Source organism: Apis florea, unplaced genomic scaffold (genome assembly GCF_048593485.1).
Source record: "Apis florea isolate Af1SG1 unplaced genomic scaffold, ASM4859348v1 contig_3811_pilon, whole genome shotgun sequence".
NCBI classification, from domain to species: Eukaryota; Metazoa; Arthropoda; class Insecta; order Hymenoptera; family Apidae; genus Apis; species Apis florea.
Window position 1 is genome coordinate 1,003,561 of NW_028256868.1, and position 25,275 is coordinate 1,028,835.

At 25.9% G+C, this 25,275-nt stretch overlaps 3 protein-coding genes and 2 long non-coding RNA genes across 17 annotated transcripts in view; 2 read left to right on the forward strand and 3 right to left on the reverse strand.

Moving 5' to 3' along the window:
• Dh31-R (Diuretic hormone 31 Receptor) overlaps window positions 1–3,566 on the forward strand; it is a 98,242-nt gene extending 94,676 nt beyond the window's left edge. For 7 of the 8 annotated variants that reach the window (XM_086917007.1, XM_086917006.1, XM_086917004.1 and 4 more), the window contains 5 exons: window positions 11–181; window positions 284–407; window positions 613–654; window positions 726–809; window positions 2,766–3,566. In XM_086917007.1, the coding sequence (XP_086773133.1) occupies window positions 11–181; window positions 284–407; window positions 613–654; window positions 726–809; window positions 2,766–2,813 (469 nt within the window). In that variant the 3' untranslated portion in view covers window positions 2,814–3,566. Of the gene's footprint in view, window positions 1–10; window positions 182–283; window positions 408–612; window positions 655–725; window positions 810–2,537 lie in introns of all 8 variants that reach the window. The other variant, XM_086917005.1, reaches the window with a different exon arrangement.
• Window positions 3,567–5,202: 1,636 nt separating this feature from the next.
• LOC100869941 (transmembrane protein 19) lies at window positions 5,203–7,456 on the reverse strand. Of its 2 annotated transcripts, XM_012484423.3 has the most exons (7): window positions 6,913–7,246; window positions 6,711–6,821; window positions 6,150–6,437; window positions 5,977–6,081; window positions 5,757–5,783; window positions 5,568–5,678; window positions 5,203–5,491 (listed from the first exon to the last, which is right to left on the reverse strand). In XM_012484423.3, exons 1-7 carry the CDS (start codon window positions 7,061–7,063, stop codon window positions 5,340–5,342), a joined length of 945 nt encoding a protein of 314 aa, XP_012339877.1. In that variant the 5' UTR covers window positions 7,064–7,246; the 3' UTR covers window positions 5,203–5,339. The 2 variants fall into 2 exon arrangements, with proteins under 2 accessions (XP_012339877.1, XP_003692221.1); XM_003692173.4 differs by having other exon boundaries at window positions 5,568–5,783; window positions 6,913–7,456.
• A 71-nt stretch (window positions 7,457–7,527) lies between these two features.
• Window positions 7,528–20,427, reverse strand: spoon (A-kinase anchor protein spoonbill). 5 transcript variants are annotated; one of them, XM_086916997.1, is made up of 7 exons: window positions 20,228–20,427; window positions 11,740–12,588; window positions 11,164–11,676; window positions 10,804–11,019; window positions 10,600–10,730; window positions 10,386–10,479; window positions 7,528–9,408 (listed from the first exon to the last, which is right to left on the reverse strand). In XM_086916997.1, the coding sequence occupies exons 2-6, from the start codon at window positions 12,542–12,544 to the stop codon at window positions 10,387–10,389; spliced, it is 1,758 nt and encodes a 585-aa protein (XP_086773123.1). In that variant the 5' UTR covers window positions 12,545–12,588; window positions 20,228–20,427; the 3' UTR covers window positions 7,528–9,408; window position 10,386. The 5 variants fall into 5 exon arrangements, with proteins under 5 accessions (XP_086773123.1, XP_086773124.1, XP_086773120.1 ...); XM_086916998.1 differs by lacking the exon at window positions 20,228–20,427 and adding an exon at window positions 14,302–14,728; XM_086916994.1 differs by having other exon boundaries at window positions 7,528–10,479.
• Window positions 19,092–20,599, forward strand: LOC116414073 (uncharacterized). Its single transcript, XR_015295051.1, has 2 exons — window positions 19,092–19,532; window positions 19,957–20,599. It is a non-coding gene; the product is annotated as an uncharacterized LOC116414073 (long non-coding RNA).
• An 815-nt stretch (window positions 20,600–21,414) lies between these two features.
• LOC147656102 (uncharacterized) overlaps window positions 21,415–25,275 on the reverse strand; it is a 32,566-nt gene continuing 28,705 nt past the window's right edge. The window contains exon 2 of the long non-coding RNA XR_015295055.1: window positions 21,415–22,066. This is a non-coding gene — a long non-coding RNA (uncharacterized LOC147656102). The remainder of the gene's footprint in view (window positions 22,067–25,275) is intronic.

The following is a 25,275-nucleotide window of genomic DNA, read 5'->3' on the forward strand; positions in this document are numbered from 1 at the left end:
ATGATCTCAGATGTTGGATCAATGAGGGTAATTATATGAACGTACTGGTTTATCCAGTATGTGTTTCCACCTTATTAAATGTGCTTTTCCTCTTCAACATTGTTCGAGTTTTATTAATGAAGCTGAGAGCTGGTCCTAGCATTGGTACACAACCTTCGAGATCTATGCGTCAGGCATTTCGGTAATTAATATCTATTAGTTGATATCTAAATGTTTTTTTTAATTTTACTTGTAATTTTGCTTTAGATTAATTAAACAAAATAACAATTTTTCATTTCATTAGGGCAACATTACTTCTTGTACCTCTTTTGGGTTTACATTATCTTGTCATCCCCTTCAGGCCACCGAAAAATCACCCTTGGGAGCATTTCTATGAAGTTCTTTCCGCTATAACAGCTTCTTTCCAGGTACAAAATGACTTCACATATTTTCCAATAGAAACTACATTTAACCATTTTCTTATATTTCATAATCAATTCTTAATTTTTTTGGATATCAAATTAAATATTAAAGTTAATTCATAAATCTTTCATAAATATTTTGAAATAAATAATTATTACATTAAATATTATTTATAAATTTTTAAATTTTTGATTGATGTTTTTTCCACAGGGTCTCTGTGTGGCCATTTTATTCTGTTTCTGTAACGGTGAGGTAAGTAAACGATTATTTCTAATTACGTGAAATAAAGAAAATGTTCACTAATGAACGTTACTTTTGTTTAGGTGATAGCACAATTTAAGAGAAAATGGGAGGGCTCAGCCTTCTTGCGGAATCGAGCCAATTCTTGTACAGCTACCACCGTCTCGGTACGGCAAATTCACAAGACATAGAACAATCATAAATTTTGTGAAAATGAAAACGCTTTGAATGAAATACCATCATCCGTGTTTCTATCCTTTTTTTTTCTACATCTGTATTGTTTTCTTTCATTTTTGTGCAATCTTCATTCGTAATTGTTCACGCTATAAAAATTGCTAAAATTGTTCATTTTCCTCTTCTCTTTTTTAACGCTAAAATTAAATATGAGAATTGTCAATATGAGAAAGTCAAATTGATTCAGATCTTGACAAAACAATGACAAAAATTGTTTAGAATTTTTACATTGTGAATGTATTTTAAAATATTAAAAAAGTGAAGAATAGAAAAAATTTTAAATTTTAAAAAGCAAAAGATATATATATTTATATATATATAACAAATTTTTTAATTATTCAAATTTTATTTTTGTTTTCTCATTCTTAGAATTAGAGATATTATGAATAATCATGTAAAATATGCTTATAGTTATTGGAGAAATAATATTGTTAAGATTTATACAGATTTTATTAGAATCTTGTTAAAAAATTATTAAATTTATTAATGTTTTAAATCATAGAGAATTCTTCGATGATTTTTTTAAGATTTCAAAAGAATGAAATAGTACTTACATTTTCATTTTAATTAATTTAAAAATAAAATTTAATACATTTTTAAAATCTAGAATTCCATTTATCTTGAGAAAAATTTGTATAAAAAATTCTCGAAGGAATCTCTAGTGAAAACACTCGAACTTTGCAATCTACGAAAAAATGGTGATAAATCGCTTAATAAATCGTAAAAATTGCTTTGTATATAGCCAATGGTTTAAATATTTTGAAAATATGATCATAAGTATTCATCATTATTCGTCCTTATCCAAGAAAAATCTATATATTATATAAGACATTATAAATGATGGCATGATTTTATATTTTGGTCGCAAATAACAATATGATCATGATTGAAATGATCATAAACTTATACATATACTTTCATTATGTAATTTCATTATGTTTGAGATACTTAATTTCATATTCAAATTTTATATTCTATGAACAATTAATACTTTCATTATTTATTACTTTATTTATTACTAACCATCACAAAAATTGACGGAACATTATTATTATCAATCATATTTATTTGAAAATAAATCAAGCTTTTCTAAGTTATTTGCAATTGTGTTTGCAATTGTAACATGCACGCTTTTTTAAAAAAATTCTACACTTTCTAATAAAACTTGTTAACATGATTTTATTTTTTTATCTTTTTAAACAATTTTAAAATTAATTTTTTATTATTATTTTTTGAATATTATTTGATTGAATATAATATATAATTCTAATTATGATTTTTTTTTTCATAAATTAGAATACTTAATCAAAAAACTAACTAAATTAACTAACTTGAAAAGGGATAAACTTTTATTACAAAAAATCAACTTACCTATATTTCTTTTTTCAACTCCTTTTAATATAATCCAAATAGTTCATTATTTATGTTTCATTAAGAATCACAGTCATGCAACAAAATAGTGCAACAATAAAAAAATGAAAAAATAAAAAAATTTTTAAATATAAAAAAAGAAAAAAATTGCACGATTGGTCAATGGTACGATACGGACCACAATCGAATCCTCAATGCACGACAAGGATTCGTTTATACTATCTGATATGATTAATGCTACACATTTACACTTTTAGATACTATATAATATGATTTTATATTATTTTCAGTTGAAGACAAAGAAAAATGTTTGTGCGAATCATGTCGGATAATATACAAATGGATTCTAAATTACTAATACAAAAATCTCCTGCTGTACATAAGCTTGAAAATAACACGAGCGACATCTATATAACTAATATACATGATGGCGTAGAGTGTAGAAAGGGAAAGAGTTGTCCGTGTCGTGCCAGTGACGTGCCCATGTCAAGTCCATTATGGGACGTTGACTGTTTCAGTTTATCCGATCGACCGCAGGTCCGATGCCGGGAGAAGAAACGGTGTGACTATCAATCGTCCATGCAGGAAGTGCTGGACAAAAAACGAGTCGTGGACAATAATCAACTGACCATGCAACTGGTCGCTTCTATTCCTGTTTTCAAAACTCACGATAATTACGCCAGGATGCTTATTAAGTCGATCGATGTATCCGATAAAGAACAGATGTAGTGTTGATAATACTGATTGTTGACAAGAAGAGTTTCAAACTATTTATACCAGGAAAGCAAAACCATTGAGCGAAGATCAAAGACAAAGAAGGTTTCAAGATCAAAGGCGGTTTCAAGATCAGAGTATAATTCTGCGGAGATATTTCATGAAGATATTATCACGATGATTCGTTGAAAATTAAAAGGTGTGTTTTCACGAGGAATAAGATTTTAATGAAGAAAAGACTATTTTGATGATGAACATTGTGATTCTAAAAAAAATATTTAGAATTAATATAAAAGATAAGGTGACAGAAGGAAATTTTAATTATAAAAATGTCAAATAATATTTTGGAAAATTTTAACAGTACTATTTTTTGGATCTCAAAGTTAATTTAAGAAAATAGAAAACTATTTATTGAATATTACTTGTTTGAATATTTTAATTAAATCATAAAAATCATAAAAATTCATTATTATAAGTATAATTTTTAAAAAGATATTTTTTGGATTCTAAAACATTTTTCTCATTAAAAATATTATAATTATATTTGTATATAAAGATTTTATATGTTAATATCAATAATAATAATTATGATTTTATAAAATTAAGATTTATTGAAGAAACATAGATTATTTTTTAAATTTGTTAAATTAAAATACAAAAATTTATAATTTATTTAATTTTTTAAATTTATATAAATAAATTTCTATAAAATTAATATAAAATATTTAATATTAAAGATATTATTCAAATATTATTGAAATATTGCTATCGATTTAAATATTTTCATTTTCAAAAGCTTCATTATATAATATTTTTATTTCTAAATTCTGATTAATATTTTAATTAAGTCATAAAATAAATAAACATTGTCTGATCATCTAGATAACTAAAATTAAAATCGTAAATAAACAATTATATAAAAAGTCTAAAATCAAAAACGCTTCGATATATTTCAATTCATTTATTTGTACATTACACATATTATAAGAAAAATAAAGTAAGATATATATTATAGATACATATAAAATATATATTACATTTGTATTAATCTTTTTATAGATGAGGTATAGAACCTAACAATTAATGCAATGTTTATTCCATATTAAGTTTAATATTTCAATTTCATTCTCAACATTACCGAATCAGTTTCATTAAAATTCAAACTAAATTTCATATAAAATTACAAATAAAAAATAAAAAAATTATTTATAAAAATTAAATTGAATAGATTCTCTTAAAATTTTTAATCAATAGGTTAGGTAAAGAAAACGATAAAATTAATCAGATATTGATAGCATTTCTTAAAAACATAAATTTTTTAGAACAATAAACAAGACCATATAATAAAGAAAAAAATAGAGATAGATTAAGAATTGATTTTTAAAATCATCTTTTGGATTCTTTTGAAAATATGTTATTCTTGTCATCCGAAAGATGGCAATAGTAGTTAAGTTTTATTTTATCACTATATTTGTTTCATCAGCACCACTCTAGAGATGGCGCTGATTTCCTAAGCTTTAATTATCTATTCTTCTTCCGATACTGCAAACAAAATTTAAATTGACATTTAGCATATAAAAAACTATTATATTTTTCTTCATATTCTATTAAAATTTTAAATAAATTCAGAATTAGATTATTGTATATATTACAATTAATTTAATGTGTTTTAAATACATTTTTAATTTTAGATCTAGAAATAATTTTAAATTTAGTATAAATAAAGCAAGTTTCGTTTGGAATGTTACAAGTTTAATTTCAACAATTTGATATTGTAAATATATAATATAATTTTTATTTATCAAATCATATCAAATTTCATGATGTAATTTTTATATAAATAAAGTTTTTGTAAAAAATATTCCATGAATATGCTATGAATATTTGCTATTTATGTAATCATAATTGAGAATTGTACAAATAAATGTACAAATTTAAAATTTAAATTTATAATAAAGTTAATATTTTTATTCCCTTTATATAAAGTTTATTCGAGAAATTTTCAAAACAGTTTAAAAACATTTTAGAAAAAAAACTAAAAAAAATTTCAAAATAATTTTAAAAAATTAATTTACTTTTATTATTTTTAATAATAATATTTATATTATTACGAAAAATATTAGACTTAAATAATATATTTTGTATTACTTTTTATGTAATATTTTTTTTCTAATCACATCTAAATCATAAATATTTTATTACAAAAGCACAGTATTTAAAGTTAAAACTATAAACATTATATATGTAAATACATAATTTATTACTATTAAAAATTACAAATTAAAATTTTAAATAAAAAAGTACCCTGATATTTAACAATATTATCATTATATATATATATATATATATATATATATTAAAACTTAGTTAAGTATCTATTATAAGATTAATTTTGCTATTCCAGGTAATGAAAGTCCAATAATGACTGTAGAAAAAAGATTCACGCTATGGTTGTCCAAAATTTGTCTACCACTAATATGTTTTACACCTTTTCCAGGATGTTCTACTAAAAATCCTTTTTCATTTATTCCTGAAAATAAAATAAATTTTATTATAAATAAATATAAATAGTAATATTAATTGTAAAAGTATTGATTATTACTCACCAGAATATTGTAATGTTGCTCCTAAAACAGAATCTATTACACTACCAATAAAACCTCCAATTCCTCCAATAATAATAACAGGCCATTGTGATGTTGCTAATTGTAGTACAACTGTATCAACAGTTATCAATACTGTTAAATAATAAGATAAACCTACTATTATACCACCAAGAAAAGACATGAACAGACCTGCCCAGGAAATACCACCATTTGTACCTATAGATAAATATAGACAATTATTTATTAAAATAATTTGATAATTATGAATATATTTTTGAAAGATAAAATAATACAATTTTATACAATAACATTTAGAAACTACTATTTTCACATTAAATTACTTAACATTCACCATTCATCTGTTATATATCCTTTTTTAAATTTTTTAATCAGATTTTAATATTTTTACCTCTTGGAACTCTTTTAAGAGTAGTAATAAGAAAAGGATCTTTACTAGCAATAACTGATCCAATTTCTGAAGCCCAAGTATCTCCATTAGAACATGCTATGGCTCCTAATAAATTATAATATTTAGAAATTATAAATATATTTTAAAGATTCTTTATTTTTCGATATATATACCTAAAATTCCTATTGACAACCAAGAACTTCTATAATATTTGTCAAAATCAATTGGTCGTTCCTGACATCCTACATCTAATAAATATAAAAGTGCCAATTGTGTTGCCATGCCACCATTGCATAACACATGAACCCAACTTCTTTGTGAATTTTCTTCAAAATGCGCTTCAAGCTTCTTTTTTTCATGGGAGCGAAACTTAGTTGCTTTAGTAGAAGTAATAAAAAATGAAAAAAGACAAGCTACATGGGCAAAACTAGTAAGTGTCAGAATGAAGCCCACAAATAATCCTGAAATAAAATATTTCATAATTATAAAATATATGAAAATTTATTAAATAGCATTTAAAAAATATAATTATAAATTTTTTTTAAATAATATAGTGATATTATTTATTATATTGCAATTTTTTTTAATTTTATATATTTTATTCAGTAATAATAAACAATATTTTCAGAAAAATGAACAATTAAATGATAACCTAATGATTTAAAAATACAATACATTATTTGAGAATATATATATTTCTTTTGCAGTCTAATATTCAAGAAATATTTACTTACCTGAAATAGCACCACTAATGTTCAAGCTTTTTTTTTTCCAACCCCAAAATGCCATGAAAATTGGAAACAAGACTGCAATTAACCATCTCCATGGTGAAATAACCAGATACTCTGAAGAAAGGGTTATATTTTTCAAAACAAAGTATTTATACAAAGATAAAAAATAAAAAAATCTTAAATCATGATGAATTTTATAAAATACCTTCTAAATGATTTTTAGTATCCGAATAAAAAACTGAATAAATTACATTTATCAGCCAAAATAACATAGAAATTGGAATTGCACAAACACTAAGAAGAACCGGTATTAATACATGTGATTTTTGATTCTCTTTATTTGTTAATGAAACCATGATTAAAATTATAACATAAACCAATTTATTGTATTTAATTATTTTCTGTTAAATAATATGATAATTAGATTAAACATAATGTTCGTCACGGATCGTATATATATTTATAGCTGATAAAAAGTCCTTTGAAAGAATTACAGGTTTGATTGGTTAATTTCAATAAACTCACTAACATTAAGAAGGTTAGAAATATGTACGCGTATTGGCAAAAAATATCACATTTATATGTAATATATAAAAAAAATCATATAATATTAATAAACAAAGAAGGAAATTTCTCGTATTGTTCCATAAAACACGTTACAACGTTACTATCTCCATTTCATTGCGTAAATACTCATACTCCTGAAGTAGAACTATGCGACTTATATATAGATTTACAGTTTAAAGTTTAATCATTGAAAAAGTGAAAGTAAAAAGTTGAAAGTAAAAAATTAAAGATGGAAGAAATAATAATTCTATTATATTGTATTATTTGGGTAAAAACCTTTATTATTCTGATAATATAATACAAACAGAACATTTTTCTTATTTTCATTTCTGTATTAAGTCTAATAAGTTTCAGTATCATTATTTTTTTCTACCAATCAAATTATACGTGACAACTCAATTTATACAGGAGATCTATATCAAGCATATAATGTCTTTGGATAGATAAAAAATTACAAATGTTATAAAACTTATTTTAATTTATTTTTATTGTGAAAAATATTGTAATTTCGCAGAAAAAATAAACATTGTATAATTAAAATGATGTAAATTTAATGAAATCGCTGAAAATTACATTGAGATATATACAAAATGAGCTTAATTTAATTGATAATGATAAATGAAATTGAATATGAATAATCGGATGCTGTCATAATCGTGTATACATACTATGTACATGTATGCAACGTAAATGTACTTAGAATTTAAGACATTAACGTAACGAAATCTTATTACTTGTACTTCTTCTGTTTGGAAAGACGTACTGAAGAGTAATAAAATCTTCATGTTACAATTTCGTTGCGATACATATAATTAGAATTAACTGTACTAACTGTACTAACCATGACATAAAAACATTTCAATGATTCAGAAAATTCGTTCATGACGGTGATACATTGAAGCACATATAATTGAATAATAAACGGCTTAATAATTGGATCTTATAATATGTATATCCCTATACAAATATTTCTATCGTTTTTACGTATCAATAAACTGTAAATATTAACATGTAACAGTTTTAAAACTGTGTTTGTCAGCTGCAAAGTTACAAATCTTTTTTTTTTTTTTTGCAATTTTTTTTTACATTTTTATATCACGCTTATGATATTTTATTTCTAAGCATAACAAATATGACTGCGAGTTTTGAAAATACTCGAAAATAAACCGCAGAACATTTTATGATTACATTATATTATAAAGAATATATGTGAAATCTATAGAAAAGACAATCAGTCTTTTCACAACCTGCTTGATAGCAGCATATATTTAAAATTACATGAACATTTTTAAGAAATATTTAGCGGTATCAAAGAAGTAAACAGTTTATCTGCCGTAATAATCGAAAGCAAATATTCCATAGGAAGAAATTAATATTATAAAAAAAATTGTAGAAAATGTTTTCCATATCATATATATATATATATATGGATAAATACTTTTGTAATTTTTGTTAATATTTGTTCAACATAATATAGATTATACGATAAGCCTCTAATATTAAAAATATAGAAAATATCGATAATTAAGTTTTTAATTTGAGATAATAATCTCAATTACTTAAAGATATCACCGTCTTTCGTGATTCTTTCAATATCAAATACAAATAAAAAAAGAAAAAAAATAATATAGAATCTATATAACGATCCGATATGATTTTAGAAAAAATAAGTCTTTCATAGCTTAATATTTATTAAAAATGACGTTAGGATAAACAAATTTGACCTGTAATAAGTAGTACAAGTCACATGGAGAAGCGAATTTCCCGATTCGTCCAGTTTAATTACAATGCAAATCACATTTCTTTATCAATGTTTGAGAAGTATAAAATATATAAATTTTTATTATCTTTATATTTTGTCATTTATCACTGTATAGAACTAGCATTTAATCATTATTTTTTCCTCTTTTATTATATAATCATTATAAGGTGTATTATATAAATATTTTATAAACGGAGTAATAATGTTACACTATTTACAAAAGTATGATCAAAATCTGCTTAGAAACTGAGAACTAAATAATGTGAAACATAACACATAGTTGCATTTTTTCTATTAACAGCCTCAGAGTTTTACTTCTTCGTGTTCTTGCGTTTATTCGAAATTCGAACTTAAAGTTGATTGTTTAGGTTTCTATAATTGATTATTGAAGCCGTCACAATATCATCTGAAAGACTTGTCTCACGTATATTGCATTGCAATGTAAGAGAGAAAAAAATCAGAAGAAAAGAGAAAATAATAACTGAAGTTTTAATTATAAAAGTATCATGGACCATACCATGTGACTTTCGCAGTTCGTGAAAAATTTAAACTTTTTTTAATATAGTTTACAAAAAATGTATATTATACTATCACATTGTAAAATAGCTGTTTTTACATTACAAATTATTTGAATATCGTATTAAATCTTCATTATTCAATTTTTGCCGCTAGAATGTGGCGTTTCATACGTATATATATATATATATATCGTATATCGTACATTTGGCGTTTAATAAATCTATCGCGTATTTTGATAGAGTATATATGTATATATATATATGTGTATATATATATATATATATATATAAGTACGTGAAGAAAAGTATTTTCTTTCGCTTAATTACGTTCTATTGTCTGTTAACTTTATCTAAATTTTTTTCATTTACTAATATAAGAAATAATATTAAAAAATTTTTAACCATGCACATAAAAATGCCACATTCTAAACATAATAGTTCACATTTGTACTCACAAATCATACACGAGGAGTATTTATAAATGCTCGTGAAATATAATTCATTATATATGTCCATTGATACTTAATATATTGAATAATGTATGCTATTATGTCATAACTCAACCTAAATGTAATAAATATGAAACTGAGCATATCAAATAGAATATGAAAAACTACTCTATTAATAGAAACTTTCAAATTAATATTCAGAAGAATTTTTTGTTGGAATTTTTCCTTAAACTGTGAAAATATTATGAAATATTAAACTCCGAGTATGAGAATCAATTCGAAATTATATATGTAATTAGTGACTAAAAAATTTATATCATCACGTATTATCACCGTACGATTTTTTTACAATATATTTATTAAAGACTATTCTAATGCATACCTTAAGAAACTGATACTTCTTCTGGAACTATATTTTCTAATGGTATGGATTCCGCGAAACCACGAGCTACTAATTCATCAGCGAGAGATATCACCTAATAAATTCAACAAATTAGAAAGATAGATAAAAATGATTAAAGCATATATAATGCCAATGATAGATTTATATATTTATAATCAACAAAAATTTTTCATTAGAATTAAGATTTACTTACTCCGTGTTTATGAATATTAAGATACAGATTAACGTATGTGTTTGTATTGATGTAACCTACTATTTGAGCTTGACCGACAATCCCACAACACACGTGAGCAACTACATTATAAGCCTCTTGATTCCATTCACCTGATATACAATTTTTTGCAACAATTATTGATTTATATAAAAAAATGCAGAAAAAATATAACTCTATACTTACCGTCCTTTGGTTGAACATTAGCTAAAAATATTTCAATTGCTTGAAATGGTAACGAGAGGTAATCTGACCTAATTTTTCTCATTTCAGTATTACTAAAAACCCAATAACCTCCATGATCAACTAATCGTACTAAATGCTGTTCTCCGTGAGGATCTGGTTGTTCAATGTATACTCTAACCCACCTGTTATACCATTTTGCAACTAAGATCATACCTTCTGTAAATTAAAATAAAGTTGCTTATTAAATAAGTAATAGTTAACGAATAATAATCTCTTATATTAATTACTCTTCTTATTTACGAGAATGTTAATTATAATGTAATAGAAAAAATGGATTATAATTATATATTATAAACATACTACTAAGTTCATCTGGAGCTGGCGGCGATTCTGTTGTTTCATATAATTGTGTCATATTTTCGTCTAAAATTCTCAAAGATGGGTATGTAGGATGAGTAGGAAGTTGAACAAAGAATTGATTTGGTTTCACTATATGACATATAACAACATCATTATTCATTCCCTCTACTAATGATAACTGCATTAACTCAGTGACCCACGGGATCTCTTCTGGAATTTTTAATGGTAAAATCTGTTCAAGAGTCACATGAGGATATTTCTTCTCAGGAAATTTTTGTCGTATCATATCTAGGGCGATGTTAATTCCTTCCGCGGAACCCTCTATGGCACAAATTTTTTGATCTCTCCATACAGGATGACGTTTAACGACTATATGTACTTCAGCTTTGTGTCGAATATTTTGCAAAAAACTTCCATGACGACCAATTAATCTTCCAACTAAATTTTGTGGGATAGAAAATTCATATGTTACTGCAATTACATTGTCTTTTGTATGACCTTTAATACTTCCTCCTGTAATAAAATATGATATTGCATTAATGATACAATATTTTGAATTTAAATTTAGTTAATTACCTTTTCCACTGTCTGTGCTTCCTTCACTTCTGGCTTCATCTGTGACACTACCTTCTAAAACACCAGAAACTGGACTGTGATTAGCAGAATCCCTTTCAGATAATGCTTGTGTTGGAGTTTTAGAATTATCTTTTGATGGGGTAGAAACAGATGGTTCTTTACTTGGAAGATAATTGCATTCATTATTTATATCATTTTCTTCGTTTGTATCTATTCGTTTGTACTGACATTCTATTGATTTATTCTCAGAAGATAATTTTTGCTCTTCCTCTTCAATAACATTTTCAAATATTTTTAATATTTTATTTCCAGAATCATCAGTATTTTCTAAAGAGGATGTACTTATACTTTTTGCAACCATATCAAAATTGCTTATTTTCGGATTACAACCTAATTCTATTTCCATTTTCGACGAGGAATCCACAAAACTATACCATTCCTGATCGTCTTTAGGAGGAGTTCTAGAATGTACAGAAATATTCTGTGAACCACTTTTTCTTTGTGGAATATCTAAACTTTCGCTTTTTTTTCTAGGACTACAAATGATTTCTTCTACTGGTTGATTAGAAGAACTTTGTGAGAAGGATTCGTCAGTTTGTATGCCAGAATCGTAAAAACTTAAGTTAGAATTTGATAGAGTAATTTCTTTTTTGTGATTGGCGATATTTTTCTCGTTGCGATCTGGTTTATTAATTCCACCTGGATCAACTCTGTCTGCTCGACGTCGTTTGTACCATAATAGACCAATTATAAGAGCAAAAGCTGGAAAAGTCCACTTTACCATTTGGATATGAGTAGCAGACATTTTTCCAATCCACTGTAGCTGTTGTTATAAAAAAACTTTTTATTCTGTAATAAAAAAAAAATAATACAATTATTTTGAATACAAATTAATAAATTTTATTTTAATGTTAGTTATTAGTTATATCTTAGTGTTCTATATTAAAATAATCATCATCTTACAATGACCGCGCAAAGTCAATGAAATTTAATTCTTATTTAGCCTCTCGTCTTACTCGGTTTCCTTTGTTAATTACTGTTTCGTAAGCATAACTTCCGGTCCCAACTATATTCATTCGAATAGTTTAATTAACAGTAAAGTCTATATACAAATAAATTTTTTGTTTTATAAATATGAAAGCGTAAATTTAAAAAACATCTGAATCATTCATTATTTTATTCATTAATATGAAAAAAATTAAATGAATTAAAATTCACTTTTATATATATTCTTAATATAATAGAAGAATTAAAATTAAATCTTAAGTCATCAGTTATATAATATGATATATAATATGATATCAATTAATAAATCATGTTAATAAATTATTAGATTAATTTATTAGATTAATTAGATTAATATATTAGATTAATATATAAACACAAAAATGATAATATGATAAATATATATTTTATAATTATAATATATTATTAATTAATAATTTCTTGAAAATAAAAAGATTTTTATTCAATAAAGAATAAACTATTATTTTTTAATTCAAATTAATTCTTAAAGATAAAATGAAAATACAAATTTTCTTTAATACGGACGAAAATTATTTTTAAACAATAAAAGTAATTATATAAATTCAAATTATAAATGTATATTATTACATTACATTTATGAATCTAAAAAATAAAAATATGAGAACAATTTATTCATTTAATATTTATCAATCATATCAAAAATTTTTGTCGTATGCTTTGATAAATTTCATTTAATTAGAAATCACATAATTCAACGTGTACAAAATTTATGGTATCGTGAGATTGAATGAAAAAACTAATTTTATTTATATATTATTAATTAATATATATTATATATTATTAAATAATTAATTAATTATAATTTTTGATATAATAATATATATATATATGTATTTTAATATAAGTAATATAAATACAAATCATACAAGATTTTTTGTAACATATAATATAAATTTAAAATGAACAAAACATTTGATATTTTATAGAAACACTAAATAAAAATATTTTTATTATCTTTATTTATTTATTTTTTTTTTCAAGAAGAATCATCTTCGATTAAACTGTATCGCATATTATGAGATGTACTTTACAGTGCATTCACCCTCGCGTGATGCAGGCTTGTAGTTTCCATCTGTGATACCTGAAGTTTAAAGAAAGCATCCAAGCCGATTCCATAATTTGATAAAATGTTATTAAATCCAATAAAAAAAAATTAGATATAATGAATTAAAAAATTTTCAAATATTATAAAATCAGGAATATATTAAATAAATATAAATAATATACATATGTGATTATGATCAATTTTTCCTTCTCTTGAAATTTCTTTATGGCAAATAACTGAGAAATCAAAATTTCCATTGTTTCTTTTAATTTTTATAAAATAATATCAAATACCATTAAAACGAAATAAGAAAAATTGTATTTTTAAATACAATCAATAAGATAAATTTTTTTCTGATTTTCGACAATAGTTGAAATATCAATTCAATATGAAATATCAATATTTTTGTTAAACACAAATACGAAGTCTTCTAATGATAAAGGTTAGATTTACTGTCATACAAGACTCACCCATATAACGTCCATGCTTATTTCCATCTGTAATCGTTCTACGTGTTCACAAAGCCGTTTATTCGTTTGAAAAATATACGAATCAAGAGCGGTTTTAATCAAATGAAAATCGAGAGTTCGAAAAGAGTTATCGAAATAATTAATAGGCGAATTGATAACACTCTCGTTGACACGACTAACGTGATACTGCGGTTAGTGGAACGATCGCGGTTTTCAACACGTGGTAACTCCAGAGAGACGAGTCAACTGAAACCGCTCGCAATTGCGCAGGCGCGATTACATTAAGAGGCGTTCACACAGTGATAATAATGATAACATTTATAAATTTTCTACTTTTCTTCTTCTATTTTTTCGCAATCTTAAATCGAACAGAACAATTGTTAAAAGGAATGAAATCTTGATTTTAATATTTAAGTTAGTATAAAAATTTCAATATGTATCGAATATAGAATAGCCAAATTTAATTTTAGAAAATGGTTTGTGAGTAAAAGACGCGGAAGTGGTTTCTATTACCAAGGTAACATATTTCAAAAAATAACATGACTAATTATATACATTTATACATGCATTTATAGATGCAAATGTTATTCACTATTTATCAAATAATGCATTAAAGTATATTATCAGTTATCTAAATAAATAATCTTTTAATTAGTATTGCCAATAATATATCTTATATAATAACAATCGCGATAAACAATTATGATTTCTAGAATCGTATTACGTAGAAAAAGTATAACACATATTTTGTAATTTTGTTTGTAATTTTGTAATTTTAAAGTGGTATATAAATTTTTCGAATAATATAATTCAGAAAGTTAGCTTATCCTATATATCGCGAAATCTGTGTTGAAAAGTAAAAGGTTAAAATTGACGATCAAAGGAAGGGATTACGCAACATTGCATAAAATCATAGGTTTTCATCATACGGGTGTTACCATAGAATATAATTTCGAATGATTGTATGTAATCTTATACATATAAACCATTTCGTACGGGTATTCATGCTATTTGTAAAAAAAAAAACTATTTGCTAATCATAGAAAGTTTCTCGATTTATACATGATAAATAAAAAAAATACATATATTCGTTTTGTTTAATAACAATGTTTGTAATTACACATATTTTTACTTTTTTAATTAAACTTTTTATCTAAGAAATGTATAAAAAAAATATAATTAAAAAAGAAAAAAAAACAAATATGACAAATATGAACCATGAATGGTGAGAAATAGAAATGTAAAGAAAACATATTCCGTATGACAAGTAATAAATCTATTATGTCATATGAACATTCCATCAGCATTGATTCATATAATGATCGCATGCAAATATATACTGAACGAATACGATCTACATTCATTCATGCGTTGTACGATACTATGTATAAAAAATTATGTACATTTACGAACGTATTATATAGTATGAAAGATGAAATATTATGTTTTTAATTTATAATTACAAACTTTAAATCTTCATAATTTTTTTAAGACTATTGATTTTTTGATAATAATTATTTAATTTAGATATTGTAATTATAGATAATATAATAGCATATTAATGATATATAATATCACAATATAAATTATTCATCAGTAAATATAATAACACAATATCATTATATTATATTAATCATAGTATAATAATTAATTACATAACGAAATTAATTACATGACAAATATGACAAATCTGACAATGATTACACTAATAATATTAATAAACTATAAATATAGTATGATAATATAATTATACTGTATATATGTATAATAATAATGTAATGCTATTACATTTTCAATATTAAATATATCATAATAATATAGAGATAATATTATGACAATATAATAATATTATATTTTATAATATAATTTTTAATTATATCACAAATTACAATTTAAAATTTAATTTTTATATTAAATATAATGTATAATCAATTGTATTTATTATGATTGTTAATCGCATGCTAAATTTTGTTTTTTCCTTGGAATAATCTTTAATGATATATCATCTAAATCGTATGCTATTTTGAATTTTTTTATGATATTGATTTTTCATCTTTAAATTGAAAGTTGTTTTAGAAAAATTTAACGACAATGATTTCTTTAATATTATATTTGCACAATAAAATCGGCATATTTCTAGTCATTACACAATGTATTATTAATTTTTTTAATAATATTTCGCTTATAATATATAATCATCAAATAAATATGACAATATCTCTTCTAATTTATTATAATCTAAATCAAAATTTAAATGATCCTTTTTTCTTTTGCATATCAAATAGTCATTAGGCATAAATTTTGCGTGAATAGTCATTAAGTGTGAATAGTTTCATAGTTTTATTGATATTATTACTAATTATAATTATAAATTATACATCATAATCATTTTTATAAAAAATCCAAAGTTCTTTTCCATTTTTCGCAAACATAAGTTATAATTATTTTGAACGATAACGAATAATGAGTAAACGAACAAATAAAATGATTTGCTAATTATCATCAAATATTTTCATTAAAAGGATAAATTCAATAGCTACTTGATCTTTTTCAGTATAGAATATATTAAAATAAGAAAGGAGATCAGCTAAGGTGAGGCACAATTTAAACTTTCTTACCCATGCTACCTAAAAAAGAGAAGGGATACATACTGAGCAATGGAAAAAAACAAGTTAAATTAAAATGAAACCGGTTGTCCAATGGAGATTGTAGAACGCTTCAAGAACTAGGTTATGCGTGGATTTATTTTTTTATAGAATAAAAATTTTCAATTTCAAATTTTCAATCAAAGGGTTTACATACCACAAGACATATATCGATCATTTCGATGATTCACTAAATGCACAAATTAACTGCTATATATAAATTAATTATGCACAAACAAATATTATTCTTCTTTTTTTTTTGAAGTTTTTATTAAATCACTGAACACAAAACATGTATGATAAATTAAATTAGATATGTTAATGTTTTTAAACACTAAGTGATTCATGATCCAATAATTGATTTCGAAAACAGATATTATCTCAAATATACCCAGATACAAGAAAGATCTAGGTCCTCTTGCCACTTTTCCATGATGACGACCAAACTGTATTTCCATCACGTTTAAAAAATACTTTCATCGCGTTTTGAAATAACACATGCTACCGCGGTTATTGTATCGATGACTGAAGTCGCGTATTATGACTTATAACATTATTTGTAAGCGTCATTTAAATTTGTCTCGCATGTATTCGTTTTATCAGTGGACAGAGGGAAGCACTCGTCCGAGTGGCAAATTTACTCAGTAAGATCGTTATACACAACGTCAGCATAGAAATGCATGAAATGAAGGTGACCGCGGCGGTTCAATGTGCTCTTGGAATGTTCAACCTGTACACGTAAAGAACGATGAAGTAACCGAGCATGGACAACGAGTATCACGGAGAAAGAGAACGAAAAGAGGAAGAGAAACCCGTGAGAAAGACGATGAAAGCCACAACAAAAAGAAATACAAAAGAAAGATCCTGCTGCACTCGTGAAACACGTTTTCGTACAAACTTTTCAGCACCCTCTGTGGAAAATGTGTGAACTACTCGTTCAAACAGTTTTATATTAACCGTTGAAATAATAATTTTTTGATGGATAATATTTCAATTCATGTATAAATCAGCATATTAAAGATCAAAGACTGATCGTAAAAAGAATGTCTTATAATGCAAAAATTTATAATCATGTTATGTAAAAGTATACATTGATATGTAACTGATACAACAAAAAAGAATTAAGATATTATAAAGCAATTACTATATATAACTGATATTGAGTATAATCGATTATGTATATTGACAAAAAATAGTAAATTGAATAATAAAAATAAACTAATTATATATTAATATATATATTAATATATATTAACAATTGAAATATTTTTGAAAATTCATGTATCATATTTTATATTGATATAAATAATTTGGCCATTAAATAACCCGTAAATTATCCTTAATTAAATAACCTTCGACGATCTAATCTGGTATATTTTCTATCGCTATAGATTAGATGCCTTATGTTTACATCGTATCTATATTGATAATAAAATCATCTATTGATAGTAAATCCAATTCTATATATTATAAATCCAACGTCTATAAATTTATTTTATCACATATACATAAGAATAGCCTTGCGTGTACGGAGATTTGTTTATTTGTACACATGGATTAAAGCCAAATTTTTTTATAAATGGAACTTTAAATAAAATTATTAATTTATTTAAAAAATAAATTTTTAAAAGTATTATAAAAATAATTTTTTATTATTAAATTTTACTATTAAATTTGGAATATATTAATCAATATTGTAAGAATTCATAAATATTATTACTTTTATATTTAAATATTCTATATTCATATATCATATAAAAAAATAAAGATAATTATGGAGATATGATAAGAATTCTATTGGAATTCTATTAATTTTCATTAATATGATTTAATGATTTAATTATATTACATAATGAATAAAATATAAAATTTATAAAATAACAATTTTTTTTTAAAGTTTTTGAAAGTTAATATCGTCAATACATAATTTCATATTTTATAATCATTATTATTATATATTATATATTTATTATTATATATTATTATATTATTAAATATGAACGAATGTAATTAAAAGAGATGAAATACATTTCAATATTTTTTTTAAATTATAAATTATCAAGCAAGATAAAAACAGAAATCATAATATGAATTGTAATTATTAACTGACAATATATTATATAAATGACAAACACTATGTTTTGATTATATTTGATATTTTATTTATCAATATTTAAAAAATTACATATATATTGTAATAATTTATTATAAAAATTAGTTTAAATACTTTTCTAAAAATAATATGATACTTCATTCTTATACAAGTAACCACGTGATTATACTCGAACGATTAAACTATAATTCGAATATATACATAATATGTATACGGAAATAACCAATGCCATATTCAGGGACAACTGCCTTAGAAAGCAAGGTGATTGGAAACCGAACAGACGTATCTTAGAAATAGCACGTAACTAAAACTGACTCTACAGTCTGTTGACCCTTTAAATGCCCGTACACACATGGAAGAACACGATATAATATAAAACATTTCACGTGCATCAATCACTGTTTAAATGGTTGTTTTTAAAATGCTTTATCGATTGTAGTTAATAAGTACTGAAGAATAACAAGGTAACGAAGGTAAAAAATGTAGATAAATATACTAAACATTCTTTCTTAATGATGATCAATAGTATCTGACATAATCTATTAATTTCATATATATTGTTTTTAATTGGCGTCTTCATTCATATGCGATCATAAGGATATAAAAATATATAAAATATATATATATATATATATATATAAAATATAAAGAATAAGACAAAGAGGATTATTGAATATATTTTTCCATGAATATGTTATTTCCAAATGTTACGTATTGCTCGTATTCTAAAAATTTTCTAATAACTTCGACGCATCGATATTTCACCATAAAGAGGGAAAGAATGGGCATGCAAAAAAATGTATTCTCAAGAAAATGAATGAAAAAATGTTGGAATTCACGAAATAACACATGTCACATATCATATATTTAAAATAATCGAATTTATTTTCTTTTCAGATGATATTCCCGTATTTCGGTTAGGCAAAATCTCGTGAACTGTCGGTCACATTCGATGAAAATAACCACAATCAGCATGTACGAATTATGTACCAAAAGTCACTTATTTGACAAATAATTGAATTTTTTTAAATGAACACTGGTCTTAAACATTAATTAGAGATAATTCAGAAATCTTATGAGTTTTATATAATAGTAACTAAAAGATAACAAAGGAAAGCCGCTAGGCGAGTCACACCAACACGAGGTCTGTACAAAATGATCGACATACCTGTGTAATTACTTAACGATTGGCGTTTTATTTCTTCTCTATCTTCTGCACGTATTCAATAAATAATTAGAATGAAAATCCAAATACATCAAATAATCAACTTTTCTTGAATTTCGAATAAAATTACACCACGTAATCACAATGTTTTTTCTTGCTCGTAAGAGACAATATGGCGGTACAAATTCGGGTGCAGCATGTCCGGCACGATGTGACTATGACGCCACATGGCGGGAAAGAAATGATTTAACCCTACCGCCAAAATATTTATAATTTTAAATTCTTGTAGCTGCAAAAAATTAAAAAATACCAAATTTAAGCAGTTAAAAATTTTAAAATAATAGTTCTATAATAAATAAATTTTTCTATTATAAATATAATATTCAATTCCATAAAAAAAAAATATTGATTTCCGATATCTTTTCATACACTGCCATCTTGCGTTAGAAAATTAAAATTATAAATTAATTTAGCATCAATAGTTAAGGAAGATTTCTTTTACAAACAATTATTGATAATATAGTTTTCTAATATTTATTCAATATTTCATGTGATGGAAAGATATATTTTATCATACAAGTGTAGTTATTTTCTTCAAGATGGCAGAATACTAATTTTGGAATCTTCAAAAAATCCAAATATTATCAGATAATAAAATTAAATAAAATATTGAATTATATTTAGAGATATTTATTTCTCTAATGTCAATATTTTATTAGATACAGAAATTAATAGAATTGAAAATTAAATAGTAATGAAATATTTTTATGATAAAAATATTATAATAAATAATAATATTATATTTTTATATGAACGTAAAAAGCGCGCGAAAAGAGATTCAAAGACTATAACATATATTTTTTTTTTAAAAAAACGTCATATCTAAAAAATGATTTCACGTAGATTCTATAGATTTTAATTAAGGATAAAGATTTTAAATAGATCTAAGTTGACGTAGACGTTGATCTAAGATGATCTTGATATTGAAATTTAACATACGCATTAGTTAACAAATATTTTTAACAAATCTGAGAATCTATAGTATTTCTAATGAATATAGTTTCTATAGACATTTTATTACAAATTTTACCATAAGAATCATGCATCATGTATCTCATGACACTTACATGCATAGACGAAGCGTACATCCTGGTTAAAGGGTGGGTTGACTCTCATAAAAATGTAAATGATAATAGAGCGGTCTATATGTATTCTGCATAATATCGACAACGGTTTTCCATAACGTGTAATGCAAATGTGATAGTTATATATTTCAATGGAGTTTCAACAGAGTTCGTAGAAGAATGCGACATAGATTTTTCATATAATCAAAAGTATATATCATTATACATTTATTATTCAATCTTCAATGTTTAAAAATTTATCAGCTATAATGTATTAGATATCGATATTATTAATTATTATAATTTTAAATCGATTAATACCTATTTAAAAACATATAAAATAAGGGAAAATATTACATGCCAGGAGGATCTGTTCTAAAATATTGCAAAGGATGGTTTCTAAATGGATGTATGTATACGCGATTGCCTAGAATCCAAAGGTCTTCAGATAATCCATGAGATGGTTTGATCTGGATGCGCGGCGTCGGGACGCAAGGTTACAGCGGTCGTCGGGTCAGCAACACCACGGCCGCCCTCCTCTCACTCTCTTTCTCCCCGTTCCCTTCCTCACCCTATATCATCCTTCCCTCCCTACGTTCTCCTGCCCTTCCTTCTTTCCTAGCGTCCCACCCCTCTCAACCAGCTAGTTAGCCAGCCCTTCCTCTCGATCTTTCTCCTTTATTTATCCTCCCGTTTCCGTGTCATGATGCGCCATCTTCTGCGAACTCATAGAGATTATTATTTTTAACAATTATCGGGTAAAATATATGGAATAATATATTAATGACTATTTAAATTTTATTAGCTACGAATATATATTTATTTATCAAATTAGTATCCATAAATTGATTAATATTTATGGACAAATAAGTTTATAAGATTTTTGATTTCAAACAAAGGAAATCATCGATAACATTTTTTTCCCCTATATACATAAATTCTTGTTTGTTACTAGATCAAGCTAGTTCTATTTTTATTAATTTTTCAGATTCAAATTTATATAAGATATGTACGCAAAAAAAAAAAAAAAAAAAAAAAAATAGATATTGATGTAAATGAAACGAACATTGTTGTTGCAACATTGCGGATAATAAAAGTTCAATCAGCAGGGACATTCAAAGCATTTTTAGGTAAAAAATTTTCATATAGAAAAAATTTATCGATGCAAATACTCATGATTCATGATTACACGATCGAACGTTTACACTCGACCTTGAGTGTCGTTTTAATTTTTGATCACAGGCATTCAATTTGATTATTGCTGGCTCGCTAGTGCATTTAACCCTCCGATTGTTATCCAATGCGGTAGTCGAGCTGCTTGCAAACAACGCAGTGGAGGGGGTGTCTGGGTCACCCCCTTTCATGCTAGTCTGTCTGGCTGGCTGGCTGGTTGGATACCTTGCTGGGGTTCGCAACCCCAGCTTTCGTAGCGCTGTTACATAGCCTGTGACACCGAAATACACCGACTGTTTACATTCAGTCCACGTGTATCAATCTGGACTATTGATTAAACAACTGTAATGACTAATTACGAGCATGCCCTTTGAGGTGATTATGCATCGAGATTGATGATACAATGAATTCGAAGATGAGTTTCTGCTGAAATGATGAAATTAATTGTAATACAAGTGTAGAATTATCGTAAAAGTTTCGTTTACAAAGTTTCATTATCAATTGATGATTGATATTTGAATTTAAAATTATCAATTGTATTTAATGTCACGATAATTAAATGCAAAATCCAAAGATGTTTCAAGATCATACAAATGTTTCGGTATGTAAAACTTGTGTGGTTGTTACTTAAGGAAAATTCATTGATTTCGTTGAAAATAACGATATTTCGGTTTCGATGACGATCATCATTTTAACCGTGACGAACGTTGTAACGAAAGGGAAAACTTTAGAGAAAATTTATCACTTTCGAGGCAATTGAAACAATCATACCGCCCGCTCTCTAATAACACGAACGCCCATTAATCTTAATTAACAGAGAAAGTTTAAAGGCTAATTGCAAAACATTATGCGGGAGAGCCTTCTTGAAGAAAATCTAATATCTCTAGTTGATCACGTATGATTATTCGATGCTTAATTTATTTTAATCCTTCCATTTTTCCAAAGAAATTTTATATATATACGAAATACGATATTGATTAAAATAAATCTGAAACGGAAAGACGAATAATCCATTTATTCGATTATCGATACGATTATTTATTCTCCTCTTTTCTTATTTTTTTCTTGAAAATTTTTAACTCTTTTTTTTCTTTTTCTTTTTTTTTTTTTTGGATGAATTTTTTTCATCACAAATGAATGCACCACATTAGGTTTACCGTGCGTGGGCGGTGCAACGGTTTATCAAGCAGACAGGGTTTTGCACCCCGTGCCATTGACGCTGGCTAGGGTTCTAGAAGCAGCTACAGCCATGGTGGAGGGAGATCCGTTTGCTGGAGGGGGTGTCTGGGGCAATCCCCTCCAGTCTGGGGGTTCCCAAACTCAAACGCATTTCCCGGGGTTCGCAAATCTCTCGGTTGTTCACGTTCTGATAGAAACTTCGCCACCGATGGCACAGTTTCGACGAAACTTCGCTTCATCTTCGCCTCGGGTTAACTAAAGGCGAATTTTCGATAAATTGCATTTTACGTTCGATGGAAAATTTTCTTTTTTTAAAATTTGACAAAATTTATCGATTTTAACAATTATTTTTAACGGATTATAATTTTATTTTACAAAAAAGAAATGTCGTTTTATTTTTCCACAATTTTTGCCTGTTCTATTTATTTCGCATATTATTTTACACAATTTTGGAAAAGATTTTGAAATTCTTTTTATTAGAAAAAGTTTACATTGTCAGAAAAATTTAAGGAGGAAAAAAAAAAAAAAGATTCACCCCTGTCAAGTTTTTAAAAATTAATGATTATTAAATTCAAAATGTTTGTGATTCATTTAAATGGGGAACGCGTAGACATCGAGATGGCCAGATTCCAGATTCAAGAGAAGTCCGGATGTTCCGGTGAGCGCATAGCGGTCGATACGTGGAATTCGTTGACATTGATCCAGCGAATTCGTCGTATAGCTATCGGTGAGTCACCGTGGCTCAGTGCCCTTCAACCAGCTCCGTTCGTTTCCTAAACTGGATGACTCCTACGAGGCTTACGTGTTCCGTTTTGTTTTTTACCATTTTATTATGTTGCAAAAATTTTCCTCTCTTCTTCCCACTCTCTTTATTCGTTATTAACTTCGAGTGTCTTATTTTTTTGCACACGTAACAGAATCCAGAATTTCCAAACTTGGCTTAGATTTCTTAGGGGCTTACGTTAGTATCGCATTTTTAAATATATTTTTTAATTTATTTCGAAAATTAAGCTTTTTATTTTAATTTATTTCAAGATCCTTTGCATAAATTTGTTTCCAAAGTGTCTCTACATCTGCAAATGTTTCAAACATTAAAAACAAAATAGAATCATATATTCGACATGTCGACATATCTTCCCGCCAATTTCCCTATGAAATATCCCTAGATCTTCCTATATCCTCGCATCCCATCGAATACCTCATCAAGCTAAAACTCAAGTTCAAACTCGTTCAAACGAACGAGTTACAAGCATACGAAAGAATCATTTATTTCTTTACGCGCGTATTCAAAGTTCGCCAGACTCGGGAACGAAGCGAGCGAGGGAAAAAAGATCGATGACTGACGAATGGTAAAACAGAGCGAAAATGAGCCGAGGAGCATAAAAGTGGCACAATTGGTTCAGTGGGGCGGTGCCCCTGCGGCCTTGGCTCGGGACACTGAACTCCGTGGCCATGCGAAACGCGGCGCACGCGGTGCCCCATGCACTTCTCTCGCCTCTTTCCCTCCTCCATCCCCCCGAGCCACTCGATTCTCCTCCCCTATATATGCGCTTCGAACGCGCTGCACCCGTTTCG